Source organism: Lathyrus oleraceus, chromosome 3, assembly GCF_024323335.1.
Source record: "Lathyrus oleraceus cultivar Zhongwan6 chromosome 3, CAAS_Psat_ZW6_1.0, whole genome shotgun sequence".
Lineage (NCBI taxonomy): Eukaryota > Viridiplantae > Streptophyta > Magnoliopsida > Fabales > Fabaceae > Lathyrus > Lathyrus oleraceus.
The window spans coordinates 222582539-222602843 of NC_066581.1; the positions used below are offsets into that span (position 1 = coordinate 222582539).

The 20305-nt window shown below is 26.2% G+C and overlaps 4 protein-coding genes across 4 annotated transcripts in view; all 4 read left to right on the top strand.

The window, feature by feature from the left end:
* LOC127130520 (uncharacterized) overlaps nucleotides 1-3360 on the top strand; it is a 6663-nt gene extending 3303 nt beyond the window's left edge. Inside the window, exon 2 of the mRNA XM_051059511.1 lies at nucleotides 2345-3360. Within this exon, the coding sequence (XP_050915468.1) occupies nucleotides 2345-3360 (1016 nt within the window). The remainder of the gene's footprint in view (nucleotides 1-2344) is intronic.
* Nucleotides 3361-7102: 3742 nt separating this feature from the next.
* On the top strand, nucleotides 7103-8431 carry LOC127130521 (uncharacterized). The gene has a single exon (XM_051059512.1). It carries the CDS (start codon nucleotides 7103-7105, stop codon nucleotides 8429-8431), a length of 1329 nt encoding a protein of 442 aa, XP_050915469.1.
* Nucleotides 8432-12171: 3740 nt separating this feature from the next.
* LOC127130522 (uncharacterized) lies at nucleotides 12172-13500 on the top strand. The gene has a single exon (XM_051059514.1). The coding sequence runs from the start codon at nucleotides 12172-12174 to the stop codon at nucleotides 13498-13500; it is 1329 nt and encodes a 442-aa protein (XP_050915471.1).
* Nucleotides 13501-17249: 3749 nt separating this feature from the next.
* On the top strand, nucleotides 17250-18578 carry LOC127130523 (uncharacterized). The gene has a single exon (XM_051059515.1). The coding sequence runs from the start codon at nucleotides 17250-17252 to the stop codon at nucleotides 18576-18578; it is 1329 nt and encodes a 442-aa protein (XP_050915472.1).
* The last annotated feature ends 1727 nt before the right edge of the window (nucleotides 18579-20305 follow it).

Below are 20305 nucleotides of genomic sequence, written 5' to 3' on the forward strand. Positions count from 1 at the left end.
CTATCATGGTTAATAAACAGATTAATAAATTTGGAATGTTGTGAGACCTCAAAAATTTGTAATTTCACATTGTTTGTTTTTTATTAATTAAAACACTTTGGTAGTAATATTGTCAAAATTGTTCCAGGAATTATTTTATTTCATAAAATAGTATGAATTTTTCTATATAAATATGAATTGTAATGGTAGAGAAATGAGAAAAATTAAATTTCAATAAGTCAAACTTCTAGACAATATATATTATGGGTTCTAGTCAAATTTCAATAAGTCAAACTTCTAGTCAAATTAAATTAAATTTTTCTATATAAATATCAAATAGTATGAATTTTTCTATATAAAGAACCGGACCTCTAAATTGTTTGGGCCGGCCCTCTAAAACGAAATTTATTATGGGTTCACTAATAAAAAAAATATATAAAAAGAACAGGCCTATATATCACTTTTCTTAAGCTTACTATATAAACATTCCATAAAAAAAAGATTTTTATCTAAAATAATTTTACTGTTATTAAAGTATTGTTGATATATTAATTATAAAAGAATGTTTTATTAATATTTTTTCTATCACGTTTAATATTTTAAAGTTATATAAAAAGAGATTTCGTAAAATAGTTTTCAATTAGTTATCACTATACTTAATATTAGAAATTTAAATTATTTTATTATTTTAAAACTTATGATAACTCATGATAATTCAAGAAATGAGAAATATAATTTGTGTTAGTTTTTGAATTAATAATCACTATTGCAATGATTAAGTTAAAATATTAGCAGTTTAGTTTGGTTTTAAAAATATGTTTAGAAAAAATTGCGTATCAAAATAAATTCTAAAAAAGATATATAATTATATAAAATTTGAGATACAACGTTAAAATAGTTTTTTTAAATCAAATAAATTATATAAGAGTTAAGCTTTTTCAAAGAAAGTTATGACATGATTTTACTAAAAAAAAATATATTAGAAAGATCAGTAAACAATATATACTTCTCATTATTTTAAAATTAATATTATTTTCATATATTTTATTTTTGAATTTTATTTAGTCTTCACAAATATTTATATTTTAGATTATTTAAATTTTAAATAAAAATACTAACAAAAATTCTAAATGTTAAGAATTTAGTTTAGTTTACCGAATTTTCTTTTAAAGAAAGTGTTTCATTTTTCAATTTATATTAATTAATTTTTGGTTTCAACAAAGTATGTGATGTCACATATGAAATCGTGTGGTGTGGTTCGTGGCTTAAATCATTAGTACATTATAATACTCCTCAAATATTAAATACGTTTAAATTATAATTTATATTTGTATGCTAATTAAATATTAAATATGATTGTAACAAATATTTTAATAATAATATAATTGTTGCAATAAAATTAATTTGACTTTTTATGGAATTTTTCCAAATTAAGCTTAATAGAAAAAAAATCAATAAGGTGATCTTGATATGGAATTTTTAAATCTTACACGTAAACTAAATCTAACTATTAATATTAATAGTTCTCATTTCTTAAATTTTTCTCACCAGATACACTCCATATAAAAGAGTATTTTGATTATCAAGATGTTAATAAAATGAAACCATAATTTTTCAATTAATAAGATTGATTGATTAATAAATCTAAATAAATTTATATTGAATATAAAATATATTTACATGTTTTAATATAAAGAAATTATAACTATTATTTTAACAAAGTTTTCTAGAAGCAGTGATAGTTTACTTTATAAAAGTAAATTCTTAGATGTTACCATTGTTTGTTTATGTATTTTTTAAATAATTTTTGTATTTATATTTTGCCGTTGCTTTATACCCTTTCTTTGATTGCTTTTATATATTTATTTATTATTATTAAATATAAAAATTGTATGTATGATATATATTTAATTAAACAAATGTGGGAACATTTTTTCACCCAAATTATATTAAATTGACACATATTTTACCAATTACTAGTATATATAACTAATGTATCTTGAATCTTAAATTGTACGACACAGTTAGTATTGTATTCTATTTATTTATTAGAGATGAAAATTTTCTACAAGATTTTCTCTCCTCTACTCTTCATCAAATTTTTTCTTTTCGTATTGTTTATTAATAATGCTAGAACAAATGCAACTCGCTTTCATATATCAACACCTCAGAAAATTTTGCCACTTGAAAATTTAATCGTGTTATAAGAGAAAACTCCATCGATTTTGAAAGAGAGAGAAACCATCATTCGCTGCAATTTGGTAATGTTGACGGTATTTCAAAACCACCCCCTTCAGGTCCTAGCAAAGGTCATAACCCTATCCTTTTAGATAATGTTGACGGTATTTCAAAACCACCCCATCAGGCCCTAGTAAAGGTCATAACCCTGTCCTTCTTGGTAACGTTGACAGTATTTCAAAACCACCTCCATCGGGTCCTAGCAAAGGTCATAACCCTATCCTCTTTGGTAATGTTGATGGTATTTCAAAACCACCTCCATCAGGTCCTAGCAAAGGTCATAACCCTATCCTCTTGGGTAATGTTGAAGGTATTTCAAAACCACCCCCATCAGGTGCTAGCAAACGTCATAACCCTACCCTCTTGGGTAATGTTGATGGTATTTCAAAACCACCTCCATCAGGTCCTAGCAAACGTCATAACCCTATCCTCTTTGGTAATGTTGATGGTATTTCAAAACCACCTCCATCAGGTCCTAGCAAAGGTCATAACCCTACCCTCTTTGGTAATGTTGATGGTATTTCAAAACCACCTCCATCAGGTCCTAGCAAAGGTCATAACCCTATCCTCTTTGGTAATGTTGATGGTATTTCAAAACCACCTCCATCTGGTCCTAGCAAAGGTCATAACCCTATCCTCTTGGGTAATGTTGAAGGTATTTCAAAACCACCCCCATCAGGTGCTAGCAAACGTCATAACCCTATCCACTATGTTAATGTTGACGGTATTTTAAAACCACCGCCATCAGGTCCTAGCAAAGGTCATAATAATATCCTTTCAGATAATCTTGACGGTATTTCAAAACCACCTCCATCAGGTCCTAGCAAAGGTCATAACCCTATCCTCTTTGGTAATGTTGATGGTATTTCAAAACCACCTCCATCAGGTCCTAGCAAAGGTCATAACCCTATCCTCTTGGGTAATGTTGAAGGTATTTCAAAACCACCCCCATCAGGTCCTAGTAAAGGTCATAACCCTATCCTCTTTGTTAATGTTGACGGTATTCCAAAACCACCTTCATCAGGTCCTAGCAAAGGTCATAACCCTCTCCTCCCGGATAATGCTGAAGGTATTTCAAAAGCACCCCAATCAGTTCCTAGCAAAGGTCATAACCATATCCTTCCTACAAAGGTTTATGCATGATTTATGGATCGATGTTGTGTTGCATTTTTATCCAATAATTTTGTAGGAGTTATTTATATGTTTTGAGTTGTTAGTTAAATAAAAGGTTATACTTATAAATGGTTGTAGAATGATTATTAGTGTCGTTTTAATTAATAATAATAAAAATCTTCTATTTGTTTAATTTATTTTGATGAGTTATTTTTTTTATATTGGCTCAGTTATTTAGCTTTTTTTCTTGTGACGTGGGATTGCAATATTTCTTATTTATTTAACCATAAGCGTCTTATTAATATGACACTTGATATGAACTTTCCCTTTGTTAATAGTCATTAAAAGGAGAATATTTCAAGGGAATTGAATTATTAACCTCGTAGATAACAAAAATTTGATATATAATTTTTACATGGATTTTTGACGTGTAACAAATTATTGTTAAATAATAATATTAAAATTTTTAATCAAAATTTTCATTTATAATATTTTTACCTTACTCTTCATGAGTTTTAAAAGAATTCATTAAACTGAATCGAATTATAGAACCAAACTGAATTGTTGTTAAATAACCGAACTATTTTCTTTAGTTAATCAAATGATCTACAATATTTTAACAGTTCGATAACCTATCTGATTGGTAATCCATAGTTAACTGAACCTGAATTGAACCGCAATTAACTAACCATATTTATAATATAGTATTACTTATTTATGTTAACTTGGTTCATAACATTTTATCATTAAATTTTTTTTAAATATAAAAATTTATTTATTTAGAAAATTAACTTTTTTAACAAATAATAATATTTAATTTTTTTTAACATACAATATAAGTGCACAAATAATCTAAAGGTTCAATCAATTATTTAAAAAAATTATTTTTGAAGTGAATTACTAATAGGGATGTTCATGGGTGCGAGTCGACCCACGAACACGCTGATCCAAACCAAACCAACATATAAATTAGCTGAACTCATTCGTTTATGGGTATACTCAACGCATCCCATAAAAACCTATATAGTTTTGGTTCGGGTATCAAGTATGAATTTTTAAACTTGCGGATCCATTAATCCAACCTATTGATGCGCCTTTAGCAATTTCTTATAATTCTTATTATTATTTTAAATAAAATATAAATATAATATCTCATTAATAACTATAAATTTTAAAAAAATGTTTATTCTCTACCTATAATACTACTAGTCCAATGAGTTTATGTAATTATAAGATTAAATAATATTTCTTATTTTCTTATATATAATTTACAATTTTGTATTTTATGGAAATAACGTGTCTTTTTGAATTTTATACTATCATCAAGTGTTATGTCAGGTTGATGAATTTTATTAGATATTATAAGATGTGTCACTCTATTTAAAACATTTCCAACCTCTATCTTTAACTGATGTGAGATTTTAGATCTTCCTAATACACCTCTTCACGCCCATCAATCCATTGTGCTTAGTTCATAAATATAAAGAAATGACAGTCTATGATCCGATCGATAGACTCTTATATAATATGTAAGAACATATTTGTATGGCATATTTCATATATATATATATATATATATATATATATATATATATATATATATATATATATATATATATATATATATATATATATATATATTGCCTATCCTATAAGAATGGTAATTTTATGTGAGAATATGAGAATAAATTTGAACTATTAGATTTAAAATAAATTGGTGACATTATGTGTCATATTTTTGACTATCAAAATTCTCTCCTCATACTCATTTATTTTAAATCTAATAGTTCAGACCCATTCTCATATTCTCAAATAAAATTATCATTCTCGTAAACACTTTGGTAGTAATATTGTCAAAATTGTTTCAGGAATTATTTTATTTCATAAAATAGTATGAATTTTTCTATATAAATATGAATTGTAATGGTAGTGAAATGAGAAAAATTAAATTTGAATAAGTCAAACTTCTAGACAATATATATTATGGGTTCTAGTCAAAATTCAATAAGTCAAACTTCTAGTCAAATTAAATTAAATTTTTCTATATAAATATCAAATAGTATGAATTTTTCTATATAAAGAACCGGACCTCTAAATTGTTTGGACCGGCCCTCTAAAACGAAATTTATTATGGGTTCACTAATAAAAAATATATATAAAAAGAACAGGCCTATATATCACTTTTCTTAAGCTTACTATATAAACATTCCATAAAAAAAGATTTTTATCTAAAATAATTTTACTGTTATTAAAGTATTGTTGATATATTAATTATAAAAAGAATGTTTTATTAAATATTTTTCTATCACGCTTAATATTTTAGAGTTATATAAAAAGAGATTTCGTAAAATAGTTTTCAATTAGTTATCACTATACTTAATATTAGAAATTTAAATTATTTTATTATTTTAAAACTTATGATAACTCATGATAATTCAAGAAATGAGAAATGTAATTTGTGTTAGTTTTTGAATTAGTAATCACTATTGCAATGATTAAGTTAAAATATTAGCAGTTTAGTTTGGTTTTAAAAATATGTTTAGAAAAAATTGCGTATCAAAATAAATTCTGAAAAAGATATATAATTATATAAAATTTGAGATACAACGTTAAAATAGTTTTTTTAAATCAAATAAATTATATAAGAGTTAAGCTTTTTCAAAGAAAGTTATGACATGATTTTACTAAAAAAAAATATTAGAAAGATCAGTAAACAATATATACTTCTCATTATTTTAAAATTAATATTATTTTCATATATTTTATTTTTGAATTTTATTTAGTCTTCACAAATATTTATATTTTAGATTATTTAAATTTTAAATAAAAATACTAACAAAAATTCTAAATGTTAAGAATTTAGTTTAGTTTACCGAATTTTCTTTTAAAGAAAGTGTTTCATTTTTCAATTTATATTAATTAATTTTTGGTTTCAACAAAGTATGTGATGTCACATATGAAATCGTGTGGTGTGGTTCGTGGCTTAAATCATTAGTACATTATAACACTCCTCAAATATTAAATACGTTTAAATTATAATTTATATTTGTATGCTAATTAAATATTAAATATGATTGTAACAAATATTTTAATAATAATATAATTGTTGCAATAAAATTAATTTGACTTTTTATGGAATTTTTCCAAATTAAGCTTAATAGAAAAAAAATCAATAAGGTGATCTTGATATGGAATTTTTAAATCTTACACGTAAACTAAATCTAACTATTAATATTAATAGTTCTCATTTCTCAAATTTTTCTCACCGGATACACTCCATATAAAAGAGTATTTTGATTATCAAGATGTTAATAAAATGAAACCATAATTTTTCAATTAATAAGATTGATTGATTAATAAATCTAAATAAATTTATATTGAATATAAAATATATTTACATGTTTTAATATAAAGAAATTATAACTATTATTTTAACAAAGTTTTCTAGAAGCAGTGATAGTTTACTTTATAAAAGTAAATTCTTAGATGTTACCATTGTTTGTTTATGTATTTTTTAAATAATTTTTGTATTTATATTTTGCCGTTGCTTTATACCCTTTCTTTGATTGCTTTTATATATTTATTTGTTATTATTAAATATAAAAATTGTATGTATGATATATATTTAATTAAACAAATGTGGGAACATTTTTTCACCCAAATTATATTAAATTGACACATATTTTATCAATTACTAGTATATATAACTAATGTATCTTGAATCTTAAATTGTACGACACAGTTAGTATTGTATTCTATTTATTTATTAGAGATGAAAATTTTCTACAAGATTTTCTCTCCTCTACTCTTCATCAAATTTTTTCTTTTCGTATTGTTTATTAATAATGCTAGAACAAATGCAACTCGCTTTCATATATCAACACCTCAGAAAATTTTGCCACTTGAAAATTTTAATCGTGTTATAAGAGAAAACTCCATCGATTTTGAAAGAGAGAGAAACCATCATTCGCTGCAATTTGGTAATGTTGACGGTATTTCAAAACCACCCCCTTCAGGTCCTAGCAAAGGTCATAACCCTATCCTTTTAGATAATGTTGACGGTATTTCAAAACCACCCCCATCAGGCCCTAGTAAAGGTCATAACCCTGTCCTTCTTGGTAACGTTGACAGTATTTCAAAACCACCTCCATCGGGTCCTAGCAAAGGTCATAACCCTATCCTCTTTGGTAATGTTGATGGTATTTCAAAACCACCTCCATCAGGTCCTAGCAAAGGTCATAACCCTATCCTCTTGGGTAATGTTGAAGGTATTTCAAAACCACCCCCATCAGGTGCTAGCAAACGTCATAACCCTACCCTCTTGGGTAATGTTGATGGTATTTCAAAACCACCTCCATCAGGTCCTAGCAAACGTCATAACCCTATCCTCTTTGGTAATGTTGATGGTATTTCAAAACCACCTCCATCAGGTCCTAGCAAAGGTCATAACCCTACCCTCTTTGGTAATGTTGATGGTATTTCAAAACCACCTCCATCAGGTCCTAGCAAAGGTCATAACCCTATCCTCTTTGGTAATGTTGATGGTATTTCAAAACCACCTCCATCTGGTCCTAGCAAAGGTCATAACCCTATCCTCTTGGGTAATGTTGAAGGTATTTCAAAACCACCCCCATCAGGTGCTAGCAAACGTCATAACCCTATCCACTATGTTAATGTTGACGGTATTTTAAAACCACCGCCATCAGGTCCTAGCAAAGGTCATAATAATATCCTTTCAGATAATCTTGACGGTATTTCAAAACCACCTCCATCAGGTCCTAGCAAAGGTCATAACCCTATCCTCTTTGGTAATGTTGATGGTATTTCAAAACCACCTCCATCAGGTCCTAGCAAAGGTCATAACCCTATCCTCTTGGGTAATGTTGAAGGTATTTCAAAACCACCCCCATCAGGTCCTAGTAAAGGTCATAACCCTATCCTCTTTGTTAATGTTGACGGTATTCCAAAACCACCTTCATCAGGTCCTAGCAAAGGTCATAACCCTCTCCTCCCGGATAATGCTGAAGGTATTTCAAAAGCACCCCAATCAGTTCCTAGCAAAGGTCATAACCATATCCTTCCTACAAAGGTTTATGCATGATTTATGGATCGATGTTGTGTTGCATTTTTATCCAATAATTTTGTAGGAGTTATTTATATGTTTTGAGTTGTTAGTTAAATAAAAGGTTATACTTATAAATGGTTGTAGAATGATTATTAGTGTCGTTTTAATTAATAATAATAAAAATCTTCTATTTGTTTAATTTATTTTGATGAGTTATTTTTTTTATATTTGGCTCAGTTATTTAGCTTTTTTTCTTGTGACGTGGGATTGCAATATTTCTTATTTATTTAACCATAAGCGTCTTATTAATATGACACTTGATATGAACTTTCCCTTTGTTAATAGTCATTAAAAGGAGAATATTTCAAGGGAATTGAATTATTAACCTCGTAGATAACAAAAATTTGATATATAATTTTTACATGGATTTTTGACGTGTAACAAATTATTGTTAAATAATAATATTAAAATTTTTAATCAAAATTTTCATTTATAATATTTTTACCTTACTCTTCATGAGTTTTAAAAGAATTCATTAAACTGAATCGAATTATAGAACCAAACTGAATTGTTGTTAAATAACCGAACTATTTTCTTTAGTTAATCAAATGATCTACAATATTTTAACAGTTCGATAACCTATCTGATTGGTAATCCATAGTTAACTGAACCTGAATTGAACCGCAATTAACTAACCATATTTATAATATAGTATTACTTATTTATGTTAACTTGGTTCATAACATTTTATCATTAAATTTTTTTAAATATAAAAATTTATTTATTTAGAAAATTAACTTTTTTAACAAATAATAATATTTAATTTTTTTTAACATACAATATAAGTGCACAAATAATCTAAAGGTTCAATCAATTATTTAAAAAAATTATTTTTGAAGTGAATTACTAATAGGGATGTTCATGGGTGCGAGTCGACCCACGAACACGCTGATCCAAACCAAACCAACATATAAATTAGCTGAACTCATTCGTTTATGGGTATACTCAACGCATCCCATAAAAACCTATATAGTTTTGGTTCGGGTATCAAGTATGAATTTTTAAACTTGCGGATCCATTAATCCAACCTATTGATGCGCCTTTAGCAATTTCTTATAATTCTTATTATTATTTTAAATAAAAATATAAATATAATATCTCATTAATAACTATAAATTTTAAAAAAATGTTTATTCTCTACCTATAATACTACTAGTCCAATGAGTTTATGTAATTATAAGATTAAATAATATTTCTTATTTTCTTATATATAATTTACAATTTTTGTATTTTATGGAAATAACGTGTCTTTTTGAATTTTATACTATCATCAAGTGTTATGTCAGGTTGATGAATTTTATTAGATATTATAAGATGTGTCACTCTATTTAAAACATTTCCAACCTCTATCTTTAACTGATGTGAGATTTTAGATCTTCCTAATACACCTCTTCACGCCCATCAATCCATTGTGCTTAGTTCATAAATATAAAGAAATGACAGTCTATGATCCGATCGATAGACTCTTATATAATATGTAAGAACATATTTGTATGGCATATTTCATATTATATATATATATATATATATATATATATATATATATATATATATATATATATATATATATATATATATATATATATTGCCTATCCTATAAGAATGGTAATTTTATGTGAGAATATGAGAATAAATTTGAACTATTAGATTTAAAATAAATTGGTGACATTATGTGTCATATTTTTGACTATCAAAATTCTCTCCTCATACTCATTTATTTTAAATCTAATAGTTCAGACCCATTCTCATATTCTCAAATAAAATTATCATTCTCGTAAACACTTTGGTAGTAATATTGTCAAAATTGTTTCAGGAATTATTTTATTTCATAAAATAGTATGAATTTTTCTATATAAATATGAATTGTAATGGTAGTGAAATGAGAAAAATTAAATTTGAATAAGTCAAACTTCTAGACAATATATATTATGGGTTCTAGTCAAAATTCAATAAGTCAAACTTCTAGTCAAATTAAATTAAATTTTTCTATATAAATATCAAATAGTATGAATTTTTCTATATAAAGAACCGGACCTCTAAATTGTTTGGACCGGCCCTCTAAAACGAAATTTATTATGGGTTCACTAATAAAAAATATATATAAAAAGAACAGGCCTATATATCACTTTTCTTAAGCTTACTATATAAACATTCCATAAAAAAAGATTTTTATCTAAAATAATTTTACTGTTATTAAAGTATTGTTGATATATTAATTATAAAAAGAATGTTTTATTAAATATTTTTCTATCACGCTTAATATTTTAGAGTTATATAAAAAGAGATTTCGTAAAATAGTTTTCAATTAGTTATCACTATACTTAATATTAGAAATTTAAATTATTTTATTATTTTAAAACTTATGATAACTCATGATAATTCAAGAAATGAGAAATGTAATTTGTGTTAGTTTTTGAATTAGTAATCACTATTGCAATGATTAAGTTAAAATATTAGCAGTTTAGTTTGGTTTTAAAAATATGTTTAGAAAAAATTGCGTATCAAAATAAATTCTGAAAAAGATATATAATTATATAAAATTTGAGATACAACGTTAAAATAGTTTTTTTAAATCAAATAAATTATATAAGAGTTAAGCTTTTTCAAAGAAAGTTATGACATGATTTTACTAAAAAAAATATTAGAAAGATCAGTAAACAATATATACTTCTCATTATTTTAAAATTAATATTATTTTCATATATTTTATTTTTGAATTTTATTTAGTCTTCACAAATATTTATATTTTAGATTATTTAAATTTTAAATAAAAATACTAACAAAAATTCTAAATGTTAAGAATTTAGTTTAGTTTACCGAATTTTCTTTTAAAGAAAGTGTTTCATTTTTCAATTTATATTAATTAATTTTTGGTTTCAACAAAGTATGTGATGTCACATATGAAATCGTGTGGTGTGGTTCGTGGCTTAAATCATTAGTACATTATAACACTCCTCAAATATTAAATACGTTTAAATTATAATTTATATTTGTATGCTAATTAAATATTAAATATGATTGTAACAAATATTTTAATAATAATATAATTGTTGCAATAAAATTAATTTGACTTTTTATGGAATTTTTCCAAATTAAGCTTAATAGAAAAAAAATCAATAAGGTGATCTTGATATGGAATTTTTAAATCTTACACGTAAACTAAATCTAACTATTAATATTAATAGTTCTCATTTCTCAAATTTTTCTCACCGGATACACTCCATATAAAAGAGTATTTTGATTATCAAGATGTTAATAAAATGAAACCATAATTTTTCAATTAATAAGATTGATTGATTAATAAATCTAAATAAATTTATATTGAATATAAAATATATTTACATGTTTTAATATAAAGAAATTATAACTATTATTTTAACAAAGTTTTCTAGAAGCAGTGATAGTTTACTTTATAAAAGTAAATTCTTAGATGTTACCATTGTTTGTTTATGTATTTTTTAAATAATTTTTGTATTTATATTTTGCCGTTGCTTTATACCCTTTCTTTGATTGCTTTTATATATTTATTTGTTATTATTAAATATAAAAATTGTATGTATGATATATATTTAATTAAACAAATGTGGGAACATTTTTTCACCCAAATTATATTAAATTGACACATATTTTATCAATTACTAGTATATATAACTAATGTATCTTGAATCTTAAATTGTACGACACAGTTAGTATTGTATTCTATTTATTTATTAGAGATGAAAATTTTCTACAAGATTTTCTCTCCTCTACTCTTCATCAAATTTTTTCTTTTCGTATTGTTTATTAATAATGCTAGAACAAATGCAACTCGCTTTCATATATCAACACCTCAGAAAATTTTGCCACTTGAAAATTTTAATCGTGTTATAAGAGAAAACTCCATCGATTTTGAAAGAGAGAGAAACCATCATTCGCTGCAATTTGGTAATGTTGACGGTATTTCAAAACCACCCCCTTCAGGTCCTAGCAAAGGTCATAACCCTATCCTTTTAGATAATGTTGACGGTATTTCAAAACCACCCCCATCAGGCCCTAGTAAAGGTCATAACCCTGTCCTTCTTGGTAACGTTGACAGTATTTCAAAACCACCTCCATCGGGTCCTAGCAAAGGTCATAACCCTATCCTCTTTGGTAATGTTGATGGTATTTCAAAACCACCTCCATCAGGTCCTAGCAAAGGTCATAACCCTATCCTCTTGGGTAATGTTGAAGGTATTTCAAAACCACCCCCATCAGGTGCTAGCAAACGTCATAACCCTACCCTCTTGGGTAATGTTGATGGTATTTCAAAACCACCTCCATCAGGTCCTAGCAAACGTCATAACCCTATCCTCTTTGGTAATGTTGATGGTATTTCAAAACCACCTCCATCAGGTCCTAGCAAAGGTCATAACCCTACCCTCTTTGGTAATGTTGATGGTATTTCAAAACCACCTCCATCAGGTCCTAGCAAAGGTCATAACCCTATCCTCTTTGGTAATGTTGATGGTATTTCAAAACCACCTCCATCTGGTCCTAGCAAAGGTCATAACCCTATCCTCTTGGGTAATGTTGAAGGTATTTCAAAACCACCCCCATCAGGTGCTAGCAAACGTCATAACCCTATCCACTATGTTAATGTTGACGGTATTTTAAAACCACCGCCATCAGGTCCTAGCAAAGGTCATAATAATATCCTTTCAGATAATCTTGACGGTATTTCAAAACCACCTCCATCAGGTCCTAGCAAAGGTCATAACCCTATCCTCTTTGGTAATGTTGATGGTATTTCAAAACCACCTCCATCAGGTCCTAGCAAAGGTCATAACCCTATCCTCTTGGGTAATGTTGAAGGTATTTCAAAACCACCCCCATCAGGTCCTAGTAAAGGTCATAACCCTATCCTCTTTGTTAATGTTGACGGTATTCCAAAACCACCTTCATCAGGTCCTAGCAAAGGTCATAACCCTCTCCTCCCGGATAATGCTGAAGGTATTTCAAAAGCACCCCAATCAGTTCCTAGCAAAGGTCATAACCATATCCTTCCTACAAAGGTTTATGCATGATTTATGGATCGATGTTGTGTTGCATTTTTATCCAATAATTTTGTAGGAGTTATTTATATGTTTTGAGTTGTTAGTTAAATAAAAGGTTATACTTATAAATGGTTGTAGAATGATTATTAGTGTCGTTTTAATTAATAATAATAAAAATCTTCTATTTGTTTAATTTATTTTGATGAGTTATTTTTTTATATTTGGCTCAGTTATTTAGCTTTTTTTCTTGTGACGTGGGATTGCAATATTTCTTATTTATTTAACCATAAGCGTCTTATTAATATGACACTTGATATGAACTTTCCCTTTGTTAATAGTCATTAAAAGGAGAATATTTCAAGGGAATTGAATTATTAACCTCGTAGATAACAAAAATTTGATATATAATTTTTACATGGATTTTTGACGTGTAACAAATTATTGTTAAATAATAATATTAAAATTTTTAATCAAAATTTTCATTTATAATATTTTTACCTTACTCTTCATGAGTTTTAAAAGAATTCATTAAACTGAATCGAATTATAGAACCAAACTGAATTGTTGTTAAATAACCGAACTATTTTCTTTAGTTAATCAAATGATCTACAATATTTTAACAGTTCGATAACCTATCTGATTGGTAATCCATAGTTAACTGAACCTGAATTGAACCGCAATTAACTAACCATATTTATAATATAGTATTACTTATTTATGTTAACTTGGTTCATAACATTTTATCATTAAATTTTTTTAAATATAAAAATTTATTTATTTAGAAAATTAACTTTTTTAACAAATAATAATATTTAATTTTTTTTAACATACAATATAAGTGCACAAATAATCTAAAGGTTCAATCAATTATTTAAAAAAATTATTTTTGAAGTGAATTACTAATAGGGATGTTCATGGGTGCGAGTCGACCCACGAACACGCTGATCCAAACCAAACCAACATATAAATTAGCTGAACTCATTCGTTTATGGGTATACTCAACGCATCCCATAAAAACCTATATAGTTTTGGTTCGGGTATCAAGTATGAATTTTTAAACTTGCGGATCCATTAATCCAACCTATTGATGCGCCTTTAGCAATTTCTTATAATTCTTATTATTATTTTAAATAAAAATATAAATATAATATCTCATTAATAACTATAAATTTTAAAAAAATGTTTATTCTCTACCTATAATACTACTAGTCCAATGAGTTTATGTAATTATAAGATTAAATAATATTTCTTATTTTCTTATATATAATTTACAATTTTTGTATTTTATGGAAATAACGTGTCTTTTTGAATTTTATACTATCATCAAGTGTTATGTCAGGTTGATGAATTTTATTAGATATTATAAGATGTGTCACTCTATTTAAAACATTTCCAACCTCTATCTTTAACTGATGTGAGATTTTAGATCTTCCTAATACACCTCTTCACGCCCATCAATCCATTGTGCTTAGTTCATAAATATAAAGAAATGACAGTCTATGATCCGATCGATAGACTCTTATATAATATGTAAGAACATATTTGTATGGCATATTTCATATTATATATATATATATATATATATATATATATATATATATATATATATATATATATATATATATATATATATATATATATATATATTGCCTATCCTATAAGAATGGTAATTTTATGTGAGAATATGAGAATAAATTTGAACTATTAGATTTAAAATAAATTGGTGACATTATGTGTCATATTTTTGACTATCAAAATTCTCTCCTCATACTCATTTATTTTAAATCTAATAGTTCAGACCCATTCTCATATTCTCAAATAAAATTATCATTCTCGTAAACACTTTGGTAGTAATATTGTCAAAATTGTTTCAGGAATTATTTTATTTCATAAAATAGTATGAATTTTTCTATATAAATATGAATTGTAATGGTAGTGAAATGAGAAAAATTAAATTTGAATAAGTCAAACTTCTAGACAATATATATTATGGGTTCTAGTCAAAATTCAATAAGTCAAACTTCTAGTCAAATTAAATTAAATTTTTCTATATAAATATCAAATAGTATGAATTTTTCTATATAAAGAACCGGACCTCTAAATTGTTTGGACCGGCCCTCTAAAACGAAATTTATTATGGGTTCACTAATAAAAAATATATATAAAAAGAACAGGCCTATATATCACTTTTCTTAAGCTTACTATATAAACATTCCATAAAAAAAAGATTTTTATCTAAAATAATTTTACTGTTATTAAAGTATTGTTGATATATTAATTATAAAAAGAATGTTTTATTAAATATTTTTCTATCACGCTTAATATTTTAGAGTTATATAAAAAGAGATTTCGTAAAATAGTTTTCAATTAGTTATCACTATACTTAATATTAGAAATTTAAATTATTTTATTATTTTAAAACTTATGATAACTCATGATAATTCAAGAAATGAGAAATGTAATTTGTGTTAGTTTTTGAATTAGTAATCACTATTGCAATGATTAAGTTAAAATATTAGCAGTTTAGTTTGGTTTTAAAAATATGTTTAGAAAAAATTGCGTATCAAAATAAATTCTGAAAAAGATATATAATTATATAAAATTTGAGATACAACGTTAAAATAGTTTTTTTAAATCAAATAAATTATATAAGAGTTAAGCTTTTTCAAAGAAAGTTATGACATGATTTTACTAAAAAAAAATATTAGAAATATCAGTAAACAATATATACTTCTCATTATTTTAAAATTAATATTATTTTCATATATTTTATTTTTGAATTTTATTTAGTCTTCACAAATATTTATATTTTAGATTATTTAAATTTTAAATAAAAATACTAACAAAAATTCTAAATGTTAAGAATTTAGTTTAGTTTACCGAATTTTCTTTTAAAGAAAGTGTTTCATTTTTCAATTTATATTAATTAATTTTTGGTTTCAACAAAGTATGTGATGTCACATATGAAATCGTGTGGTGTGGTTCGTGGCTTAAATCATTAGTACATTATAACACTCCTCAAATATTAAATACGTTTAAATTATAATTTATATTTGTATGCTAATTAAATATTAAATATGATTGTAACAAATATTTTAATAATAATATAATTGTTGCAATAAAATTAATTTGACTTTTTATGGAATTTTTCCAAATTAAGCTTAATAGAAAAAAAATCAATAAGGTGATCTTGATATGGAATTTTTAAATCTTACACGTAAACTAAATCTAACTATTAATATTAATAGTTCTCATTTCTCAAATTTTTCTCACCGGATACACTCCATATAAAAGAGTATTTTGATTATCAAGATGTTAATAAAATGAAACCATAATTTTTCAATTAATAAGATTGATTGATTAATAAATCTAAATAAATTTATATTGAATATAAAATATATTTACATGTTTTAATATAAAGAAATTATAACTATTATTTTAACAAAGTTTTCTAGAAGCAGTGATAGTTTACTTTATAAAAGTAAATTCTTAGATGTTACCATTGTTTGTTTATGTATTTTTTAAATAATTTTTGTATTTATATTTTGCCGTTGCTTTATACCCTTTCTTTGATTGCTTTTATATATTTATTTGTTATTATTAAATATAAAAATTGTATGTATGATATATATTTAATTAAACAAATGTGGGAACATTTTTTCACCCAAATTATATTAAATTGACACATATTTTATCAATTACTAGTATATATAACTAATGTATCTTGAATCTTAAATTGTACGACACAGTTAGTATTGTATTCTATTTATTTATTAGAGATGAAAATTTTCTACAAGATTTTCTCTCCTCTACTCTTCATCAAATTTTTTCTTTTCGTATTGTTTATTAATAATGCTAGAACAAATGCAACTCGCTTTCATATATCAACACCTCAGAAAATTTTGCCACTTGAAAATTTTAATCGTGTTATAAGAGAAAACTCCATCGATTTTGAAAGAGAGAGAAACCATCATTCGCTGCAATTTGGTAATGTTGACGGTATTTCAAAACCACCCCCTTCAGGTCCTAGCAAAGGTCATAACCCTATCCTTTTAGATAATGTTGACGGTATTTCAAAACCACCCCCATCAGGCCCTAGTAAAGGTCATAACCCTGTCCTTCTTGGTAACGTTGACAGTATTTCAAAACCACCTCCATCGGGTCCTAGCAAAGGTCATAACCCTATCCTCTTTGGTAATGTTGATGGTATTTCAAAACCACCTCCATCAGGTCCTAGCAAAGGTCATAACCCTATCCTCTTGGGTAATGTTGAAGGTATTTCAAAACCACCCCCATCAGGTGCTAGCAAACGTCATAACCCTACCCTCTTGGGTAATGTTGATGGTATTTCAAAACCACCTCCATCAGGTCCTAGCAAACGTCATAACCCTATCCTCTTTGGTAATGTTGATGGTATTTCAAAACCACCTCCATCAGGTCCTAGCAAAGGTCATAACCCTACCCTCTTTGGTAATGTTGATGGTATTTCAAAACCACCTCCATCAGGTCCTAGCAAAGGTCATAACCCTATCCTCTTTGGTAATGTTGATGGTATTTCAAAACCACCTCCATCTGGTCCTAGCAAAGGTCATAACCCTATCCTCTTGGGTAATGTTGAAGGTATTTCAAAACCACCCCCATCAGGTGCTAGCAAACGTCATAACCCTATCCACTATGTTAATGTTGACGGTATTTTAAAACCACCGCCATCAGGTCCTAGCAAAGGTCATAATAATATCCTTTCAGATAATCTTGACGGTATTTCAAAACCACCTCCATCAGGTCCTAGCAAAGGTCATAACCCTATCCTCTTTGGTAATGTTGATGGTATTTCAAAACCACCTCCATCAGGTCCTAGCAAAGGTCATAACCCTATCCTCTTGGGTAATGTTGAAGGTATTTCAAAACCACCCCCATCAGGTCCTAGTAAAGGTCATAACCCTATCCTCTTTGTTAATGTTGACGGTATTCCAAAACCACCTTCATCAGGTCCTAGCAAAGGTCATAACCCTCTCCTCCCGGATAATGCTGAAGGTATTTCAAAAGCACCCCAATCAGTTCCTAGCAAAGGTCATAACCATATCCTTCCTACAAAGGTTTATGCATGATTTATGGATCGATGTTGTGTTGCATTTTTATCCAATAATTTTGTAGGAGTTATTTATATGTTTTGAGTTGTTAGTTAAATAAAAGGTTATACTTATAAATGGTTGTAGAATGATTATTAGTGTCGTTTTAATTAATAATAATAAAAATCTTCTATTTGTTTAATTTATTTTGATGAGTTATTTTTTTTATATTTGGCTCAGTTATTTAGCTTTTTTTCTTGTGACGTGGGATTGCAATATTTCTTATTTATTTAACCATAAGCGTCTTATTAATATGACACTTGATATGAACTTTCCCTTTGTTAATAGTCATTAAAAGGAGAATATTTCAAGGGAATTGAATTATTAACCTCGTAGATAACAAAAATTTGATATATAATTTTTACATGGATTTTTGACGTGTAACAAATTATTGTTAAATAATAATATTAAAATTTTTAATCAAAATTTTCATTTATAATATTTTTACCTTACTCTTCATGAGTTTTAAAAGAATTCATTAAACTGAATCGAATTATAGAACCAAACTGAATTGTTGTTAAATAACCGAACTATTTTCTTTAGTTAATCAAATGATCTACAATATTTTAACAGTTCGATAACCTATCTGATTGGTAATCCATAGTTAACTGAACCTGAATTGAACCGCAATTAACTAACCATATTTATAATATAGTATTACTTATTTATGTTAACTTGGTTCATAACATTTTATCATTAAATTTTTTTTAAATATAAAAATTTATTTATTTAGAAAATTAACTTTTTTAACAAATAATAATATTTAATTTTTTTTAACATACAATATAAGTGCACAAATAATCTAAAGGTTCAATCAATTATTTAAAAAAATTATTTTTGAAGTGAATTACTAATAGGGATGTTCATGGGTGCGAGTCGACCCACGAACACGCTGATCCAAACCAAACCAACATATAAATTAGCTGAACTCATTCGTTTATGGGTATACTCAACGCATCCCATAAAAACCTATATAGTTTTGGTTCGGGTATCAAGTATGAATTTTTAAACTTGCGGATCCATTAATCCAACCTATTGATGCGCCTTTAGCAATTTCTTATAATTCTTATTATTATTTTAAATAAAAATATAAATATAATATCTCATTAATAACTATAAATTTTAAAAAAATGTTTATTCTCTACCTATAATACTACTAGTCCAATGAGTTTATGTAATTATAAGATTAAATAATATTTCTTATTTTCTTATATATAATTTACAACTTTTGTATTTTATGGAAATAACGTGTCTTTTTGAATTTTATACTATCATCAAGTGTTATGTCAGGTTGATGAATTTTATTAGATATTATAAGATGTGTCACTCTATTTAAAACATTTCCAACCTCTATCTTTAACTGATGTGAGATTTTAGATCTTCCTAATACACCTCTTCACGCCCATCAATCCATTGTGCTTAGTTCATAAATATAAAGAAATGACAGTCTATGATCCGATCGATAGACTCTTATATAATATGTAAGAACATATTTGTATGGCATATTTCATATTATATATATATATATATATATATATATATATATATATATATATATATATATATATATTGCCTATCCTATAAGAATGGTAATTTTATGTGAGAATATGAGAATAAATTTGAACTATTAGATTTAAAATAAATTGGTGACATTATGTGTCATATTTTTGACTATCAAAATTCTCTCCTCATACTCATTTATTTTA

Excerpts from the sequence above, each read along its gene's own strand:
- LOC127130522 (XM_051059514.1), top strand. The coding sequence starts at position 12,172 with ATGAAAATTTTCTACAAGATTTTCTCTCCTCTACTCTTCATCAAATTT.
- LOC127130521 (XM_051059512.1), top strand. The coding sequence starts at position 7,103 with ATGAAAATTTTCTACAAGATTTTCTCTCCTCTACTCTTCATCAAATTT.
- LOC127130523 (XM_051059515.1), top strand. The coding sequence starts at position 17,250 with ATGAAAATTTTCTACAAGATTTTCTCTCCTCTACTCTTCATCAAATTT.